This window comes from Sinocyclocheilus anshuiensis, unplaced genomic scaffold (assembly GCF_001515605.1).
Source record: "Sinocyclocheilus anshuiensis isolate Anshui unplaced genomic scaffold, SAMN03320099.WGS_v1.1 scaffold392, whole genome shotgun sequence".
Taxonomy (NCBI): Eukaryota; Metazoa; Chordata; class Actinopteri; order Cypriniformes; family Cyprinidae; genus Sinocyclocheilus; species Sinocyclocheilus anshuiensis.
In genome coordinates this window covers 3,672,493-3,680,927 of record NW_015557091.1, presented here as the reverse complement: position 1 = coordinate 3,680,927, position 8,435 = coordinate 3,672,493, and the positions used below count along the sequence as shown (strand labels likewise).

The 8,435-nt window shown below is 36.7% G+C and overlaps 1 protein-coding gene across 1 annotated transcript in view; it reads right to left on the bottom strand.

The window, feature by feature from the left end:
* Window positions 1-299: 299 nt before the first annotated feature.
* The window catches only part of LOC107677274 (polypyrimidine tract-binding protein 2-like), a 10,932-nt gene continuing 2,796 nt past the window's right edge, over window positions 300-8,435 (bottom strand). The window contains exons 4-12 of the mRNA XM_016472122.1: window positions 7,188-7,310; window positions 6,917-7,027; window positions 6,589-6,799; window positions 5,470-5,585; window positions 3,807-3,840; window positions 2,524-2,616; window positions 1,751-1,967; window positions 1,589-1,666; window positions 300-1,496 (exon numbers count right to left, since the gene is read on the bottom strand). Coding sequence (XP_016327608.1) covers window positions 1,367-1,496; window positions 1,589-1,666; window positions 1,751-1,967; window positions 2,524-2,616; window positions 3,807-3,840; window positions 5,470-5,585; window positions 6,589-6,799; window positions 6,917-7,027; window positions 7,188-7,310 — 1,113 coding nt within the window. The 3' untranslated portion in view covers window positions 300-1,366. The remainder of the gene's footprint in view (window positions 1,497-1,588; window positions 1,667-1,750; window positions 1,968-2,523; window positions 2,617-3,806; window positions 3,841-5,469; window positions 5,586-6,588; window positions 6,800-6,916; window positions 7,028-7,187; window positions 7,311-8,435) is intronic.

Genomic DNA, 8,435 nt, shown 5'->3' with positions numbered 1-8,435 from the left:
AAGCGAAAGGATTTACAGGGTGGGAAATTGTGTTTTTAACACTTTGCTTGCCAAACAAATCCAAATTATTTTTGTCCAAATCCGTTCTGCCAAAATTATTGACACTTCAAACTTTCTGAAGCTTTTTCCCACCCTGGAAATGAACAAAACTTCAGAACCATTAAAAGGAGTGGAGGGCGGCAGAGAGACAAAGCGAATACAGAACTACATAAGTGTTTATTGAGCATGCTACAGATAAAAGCAGAAAACAGGAAAGAGAAAGAGAAATCAACACACACAACGAAGTCAAATCTTCCCGCTTTTGTTAGAACAAGTATTTTAATTGTGCCACATCCAAAACTATGCCGAATCATACATTCCTACAGAGGCTTAAAAAAATTTAATAAAAATAAAACAAAATATACAAGATCCTTTTGTCCCTCTAATAAATCATAGTGTGGATTGCCAATCAATGTTATTTATTTTCTCAACTCTTCTCATAAGACTGTCTACGAGTCTTCTCTCTTCTGAAAAGTGAACTACAATGCTCAATCTTGGAGTAAATTAAGACTATAGGCACATAAACTTTGGTCCCTTCTACTGTAGTAGTCTTTCCAAATCACACAAAGAAGTGATTTCCAATCCATGCAACACTAGGAATAAAGATGCACCAGTTGGTACATGCAGAAAAAAAAAGTATGTCATAATAACCTTCCACTTAGGATAAAGACAACGCACATAGATAAAAGAAAAGCTAGGAAAAAATGGTGTAAATTGAGCAAAATGTCAAATAAAACTCTTTCATTCTCGTTTCCCTTCAAATAACATTTTGCTGGAATTATGGGCTGAGAATTGGCCTAACATCTCATAATGACGATCACTAGAATCACAGGTTTATATACAATTCATAAATCAAAATGTCACAGACATTAGGAACTGAACAAACTGCAAAAAAAAAAAAAAAAACATCCGAGAGGCTTTCACACATTATACAGATCAGACACAAAAGGAAAAAATATATATTTTTGTCTTAACCAAACTTATTAATATCACACTCAGAGAGGACTGCTTGGGTTTGAGAATATGAAGTATGAAAAGATTTATGCAAGTTTTGTAAGGCACGTTCTTTTCTGTTTATTATAAGAGGTTCAGACTTACACCACAACACCTTTCCGCTACTGAAGAGGTTATGTGTCAGAGCGCTGGCAAGAGGGAAACGGGGTAAAAAATGTCCTTGAAAGGAGTCACAATATTTTCCTTCTTTCAACAACTTCTTGTGGAATGAAACTTGGGAAAAGAAACTCTCAAAATTGTGGTCCCCAGTGTATTTAAACAGTCAACAGGTAACGCTAGAAAAGCAGTTGGGAGCAAGACCTCTCGGGTTGCTTTAGATTGTTGATTTGGAGAAGGAGACCTTCAGGTGGTGGTTATTACCCATGTTGTAATTGTGGAGGTCGATCAGGCATTGAATAGCTTCCTCGATGGTTGTCATCTGAATTAGAGCCATTTTATGATCTCTGCAGAGAAAAAGGCCAACAAAAACGGTCACACAAATGAAAGAAAAGGCAAAAGCATCTTTTGAGGAGGAGCTGAACGGGGACAGACTTACTGGAAAAACTTGAAAGCTTTCACAGTGCCAGCGGAGTTGGAGAACAGGACTCTGAGGTCTTCTTCAGTTATGTCTTGCCTTCAAAACATGACAGAAAAATGGCTTAGCTCCCCGACGACTGACACAAAGATTGACAAGTGCCCAATAGAGCTTTTTACTCACGGGATGTTTGACAGATGCAGCGTGGCAGAAGGAGGGAAAATGTTCTGGAAGTTCTTGGAGCCGGGCTTTTTGAAACGATGCAGTGGTGAGTTTGTAAAGTCTTTCGTGAGACCCTGGTCGTCTAAACCGTCCCTCGGTAACTGAACAGTTTGGTGCTTCGACATCGTAACGCGAATGATCTTTGAATACATCTTCTGACCGTTTAGATGGCTCATCGCTGAGGCACATCCAAACAAACAAAGAGAAATGAGGTGGTGAGAAATGAGAGGTCTCTTATGCTTATGATGGCTGCAGTTTTTGATCAAAAATACAGTAAAAACAGTAATATTGTGAAATATTACTACTATATAAAATAACTTTTCTATTTGAATATATTTCTACTTTTCTATTTGAAAATGTAATTTATTCTTGTGATGGCAAAGCTGAATTTTCAGCAGCCATTACTCATTCAGAAATCATTCTAATATGCTGATGCGGTGCACAAGAAAGATTTCTTATTAATGTTGAAAACAGAACATGTTTTCAACTTTGATGAAAAGAAAATGCAAAAGACTAGCATTTATTTGAAATAGAAATCTTTTGTAACGTTATAAATGTCTTTACTGTCATTTTTTAACTATTTCATGCATTCTTGCTGAATTAAAGAAAAAAAGACATTTATTCAGAATTAAAACAAAGTCTATTTTGCAACTCAATTGAATCTGACTGGCGTGTAAACTTAGCCATGACAATAACGGTTGTGCTGTTAGGGATGTTTCAGTATGCAGTCTTACCAAGCTGAGCCTGGTTCATATCGGCCATCTGTATCAGTGCACTGTCTTTCTTATTAAAAAGAATCTTCACACGCTGCACGTCCCCATAAACCCCTGCGAACAGAGCAGCCAGCAGCCGGAGAGGAAACGAGAGAGGGAGGAAAAAGTAAGAAGTGAGACTCAGAGAGTGGAAAGATAGACCGATAGACTCACAGAACGTTCATCGAAATGGAGAAAACTAATCACAACCTGACAGAAGACTCGGATATATACACCCTCAAATTCAAAATGAATTAAGAACTAAGAAGGAACATAAATACTGTGCAAACTGAACCAAAGATCACATGCACTGAAATAAATTAAATACTTCAAAAGGAAAGTAAAAAAAAAATTAAAATAGGCAAAAGACTTTTACTCTAAAAGCCAATTAATGGTAATGGTTTAAAGTCAACATGAAATCCATTTTATTTCCATAATGTTATGTACTTCCAAGAACATTCAACAGGAAAAAAATACATAGGGCTGGATTTCACATTTATCCATTTGGAATTGATTAATAAAAAGTGGATGTTCTATGCTACAGCAGAGCCTGATTGTGAGTTTGCAGTTGATTAAAGGACTGCATCATAACCAGCACCCACTTTTGAGGCAAAAAATTCATGTAAAGCGTGTTGCTATTATGAAATGAAAGTGCCATTATATTGTAACCTTCATTACGTTAACTAGCATTACATTTCTGCATTAACTATGTAACATTTTAGAAAAGTAGCCTCAATAATTACTAAACAACTAGTTAACTACCAAAAATAAGTCAATAGATCAAACCAATAATTGGTTTTAACTGATATTTTTAATAAATACTTACCTTTTTTCCACTTAATTTCAATTTTTTATATATATATCTTTAATATCGAATTACAGGTCAAAATACAGATAAACAAACATAGTGGAAGCCATAAAAATGTATTTAAAAAAGGTAAAAATTTAAGTTGGATTAACTGAAAAAAATGTTTATTGCCGATAATACCAGTTCAATTCTTTGTTGACTGCAAAATAAAGTCTAAAAGCAAAAATTTTATTTATTTGTTTTTTTTTTATGGGCCATCAGACATGTAAAATCCATCAATACTTGGCTTTGGGCAAAAAAGAAATATATTGGTCAATATCTACAGGAACATGTAATAATTAAGTAATTTAGGTCAATTTTCATTTCATGTTGACTTTAAATAAAAAAAAAATTTAAAAGCACATGAATAATAATAAGAATAACAGAAAAAAAAAAAGTAGAGCTAACAAGAACATACCGAAGAGGGTAAACAGACTGTGGGGCGTAACCATCTTTAGAAGGAGAGAGGAGCAAGCGGACAGAGAGAAGAGTCGAGGAAGAGCGGAGATGAACAGATCATCCATAACGGAGGGTGGTTTCCCGCAGAATGGTGAAGTGGTCATGGATCATGGTTCAGGGCAGTTAATTGGGGGGTCCAAAGTTTTGTTCAAGCAAAAACAAAAACAAACAAACAAAAAAAAAAACATGAACAACGAGGTGTGGTCAAGGCGTGGTAAGAAGAAGGGACAAAAAAAACAGAAATGAGGGAAGAAAGAAAGACAGACAGACAGACAGACAGAGAAAGACAGGATGGAAGAGAAGGACAAAATCAAAATGGAGAAAAAAGGGGGAAGCGAATGCAGAATATAAATGAAGGGGGGGGGACAAAAAAAATATAATACAGGTCAGTACACAGGAAATGCAGGAGTTTGGTCAGAGAATGGCTGCTTTATGCATTTCTACATTGTACAAGCAAATAATTGTGCCAAATGTAGTTACCCAGTACTAGGGTAAGGATACATTCATACAAAAAATAAATAAAAAGGAGCATCGGATAATGATAAAAATGATCTGAACAACGGCAGAGTTATGACGTTTTTAAGAGGCATGCAGGAGATTGAAGACCAGGAAAAGCTGAAAGTGTCACGGCTTCAAGCATTTGACTCACAGAGTTTTACCCGGTTCTTTTTGATTGCCACGCTTGTGTAGACATGAAAACCACCTTTTAAAGTTATGGAGTGGACAGACAAAATCACAATTGACCCCACATCAATACGTGAGGACTGACGTTTAAATAACACATTTTATCAGATGAGCAAAGGGGTAGTGCCATGTCCATGGTTCATTAGCTTTCAAAGAGTGAGAGTAAGACAGTTTATACAAAAGAGAGAGAATGATTCACTCTGTGAAAGTTATAAGGTGTACGACCAGAAAGCTGTTAAACCAGACAGAGACAAGAACTAACAGATTCAGATAATACAATTAATGAGAGATTGTTGTTATTAAAATAAGCAAGTGGGCTTAGGAAAGACATAAGACACTAAAACCATATTTCACCACAAAATCAAAATATGAAATTAGATTTAAAATTTTAAAAAAATTAAGCGTATAATAAGGATCTCTAATACTTCGACCCAACAATATTATTCATATTTTTTTATTATTTGCATGAAATATATTCATTCCATCAAATACCATAATGGAAAATTACATTATATTTAAATTACAAGCAACAAAATACATGAGTAAAAATTAATAAATAGAAAAAATTACTAATTATATTAAAAACAAAAAAGAATATATTTATTATGTAACAGGCTTTTTGAAAATTACAAATAAAGCCTTCAAATTTCATTGAACAAAAATTAATTTAAAATGTCATTATTTAATTAAAATCATAAGTCTTTATATTTTGAGGTTGAAATATGACCAGGGTATTTATAGTTTTTGTGTGCTTTACAAGTGTATTATTAAGTAAAGAATGAGTGACAAGGCAAAATGAGACAACAGCACTCTGCAAATACGAATAGGACTAAATCGTACAGAGTCTTAGCATGTAACATTGCATGATATGACAAATAAAAATATGTAAATGTTAAGCAGAGGTTGAGATACACTGTACAGTGTAATAGTATACTGACCTCTTCGTTTAGATTGCTAACGAGCAGCACTCCGCTGGCCCCCGAGTGCCCAGACAGAGCGACTCTTCCAGCTGCAGCAGCGGCAGCAGCAGCCGCGCTCAACGGGCTCAGAGCACCTGGAATCACACAGGAAGGTATAAATGGGCATTCTAGTCCAAATGTTACATTAAAAATTGTATTACATGCATGAACATGCATAAAGAAACTGCAAAAGTTGTATTTAATAGGTAATCAATCAGCCAACTTTAACTGTAGAGAAAAGTTTAAGAAAGTGGCCTAGTCATCATCTCATGTCTATTTTAGCTGTGCCAGCCAATAAAACCTGAATTACACACAGGTAACACATTAGTTCTTCATCCTGATGTGAGAGGGACCAGGTTAAGACCATGTGGGGTTTTAAAACCTAATAATTTTAAGCCTAATATCAATAAAATACCTGCTTGATTACGTGGCAGGGGAAATGTCAAATTGCATTTTAAATTAAGAGGCCTTATGAGTAGATCTCTGAGAAAAGGTCAGTCAAGGCACTCAGAGACACCGGCCTACGTGACATTTTACAGTACTTAAGAGCACATTCTAATTATTTTCAGTCTTTCATAAACACAGCTTTGACAGACTGAGTTAAATCAATGACGCTGATTAAAATACTGTCCCCATTCAGTGGCGCTCAGAATCAATCCCGTTATAAAGAAATTATGGTTTTGGCTGACAAACAAACTGACAACCAATGGCCATTTTGTCTCCTTGAGTATTCAACAGACAAATGTTTTGGGTTTCTGCATCACATCTTGCTATTTTTTAAGCATCTCACGCCACAAGCATCACATTTAAGACAATGTGTGAAACTAAAGAGGTCCTCTAAAATACGACATCTTGTATATAGTATGGATCTGGACTGAAAGTCATTGCTAAGAGTATTCATGCAAATATTATTTATACTGTCAGTATTAACAGTTGTCTATATTTCTGACAAAATGTGCAAAAACAGTGTTTCCTTTCATAAGTCTGGTGTTCCACAAGTCATACAGATTTGCAAGTAGGGTGCATGAGGGCATGTGAATGAAGACAACAAACACTGAATGACACACCAAAATATATAGTAAAAAAAGAGGCAAGTACCTGGGATCTTACCGAGCAGGGAAGTGGAATCTTTACCCAGGGCAGCAGCCACAGTGGAATCCAGAGCGGGCTGCCCATCTCCAGCAGGAAGCTCCGGCCTTGTGTAGTCCCTGCTCTTATCATTATTGTATTTTACATTCAGGTTGACAAGTTTGGAGTAGTCTATGCGAAGGGTACAGCAGGCATTGTATATGTTCTGACCATCTAGAGCCTAGAACAAAAGAGAAAAAGACAGAAAAGAGAACAAGGAGAGAGAGAGACAGATAGAAAGAATGTGTCGTCTTCGTAGGGCACTAAAAACGTGAACTTCCGCTGAGAGCAAACCCACCACTTTAGCTTGCTGCGCACTGGTTGGATCGCTGTACTGCAACAGGGCCTGAAACTGATTGTTCTTGGTGAATGTGATGATTTTCATGACGGTGCCAAATTTTGAGAAGATCTATAGACAGAGAAAGCAGAGCATTGAGGGGAGCTATCAACAGAGGGGAAAAGACATTACAAAAAAAACATAATTAACACACACAGCATCAACAGGACATCAATTTGTCACCAATGTAAACTCTCAATAAGAGGCTGATCCTAACTGTGGCGTCCCCTACCTGCTGCAGCACATCCAGGGTGACGGGGTAAAACATGTTATCAATGATTATCCTCAGCACTGGACTGGAGGGCGTACCACTACCATCGCTAGAGTTGGACCCTGATGTGAGAGTCCCACCTGACTGGAGATCAGATACAAGTACTATTTAAACATACATAATGGGAAAAGTCTGGTCCTCATAGCAGCTCATTCTGGCCAAGAATCGGCCATTTAGACAGAAAGAAACCATCTAAATTACATGTTAAGTAACCAACAACATTTTGGTTGATTACAACAACAGACCAATATCAAAAAATACAAAACCATTGAGGAGTTTAGGGTGGGTTCAAAATTGTTTTATTTTTTTTTTTTCATTAATACTTTTTTTGAGGAAGGATGCATTAAATTTATCAAAAGTGACAATAAAGAGATATATTTTTTTACTTTTCCACCAATTCAAAGAATCCTTAATTTATTAAAGGGGTCATCGGATGCCCATTTTCCACAAGTTGATATGATTCTTTAGGGTCATAATGAAAAGTCTATAACATACTTTGGTTAAAATTTCCCAATGGTAGTGTAAAAAACACCCTTTTTACCCTGTTAAAATAAGCTCTGTTTTCAGCACACCGTTCTAGTACGTTGCTTTAAATGCTAAAGAGCTCTGCTGACCCCGCCCCTCTCTTCCGTGGAATGACGAGCAGACTGTAAACTTCAGCCGCGAAACTGGCTAACTAGCACTTATTAGGAAAGGCGATTTGCAAAGATTCATTCAAAAACCCTTATACTGACTTCTTCTGTAGATGAAGCTGGATCATGAATGATTCGCGCGAACACAGACGCATTTAGGTCGATCGGGATCTGCGCATTCCCTTCAAAAATGAAAGTAACGTAAATCCTCTGCGTCTTCAGCGGCTCAGATGTCGGGAGTAAATGACTGCTATGTTCATTATTACATCCAGCAACAAAACATCTCAATCTCTTAATCAGAGACATTCTTGTCTTCCCCTGCACCGGAGTCGACACAATGGCGGACTGATGACAGCTCACTCAGGGCGGGACTAAGGTAAGACGGCCTTGTCAATCAACTATCGTGGGAGCGGCCTGTGCAGAACTACGTCATTCTGACAAGAATCTCAGAACAGCCTGATTTAAGAAAGGGGATTTTAAAATAGGGATTTAAAAAAAAAACACTGGGTGGCTTTTTATCATTATAGGGTGGTTGTGTAACACACACTGCCAACACACATTTATGTACAAACACCAC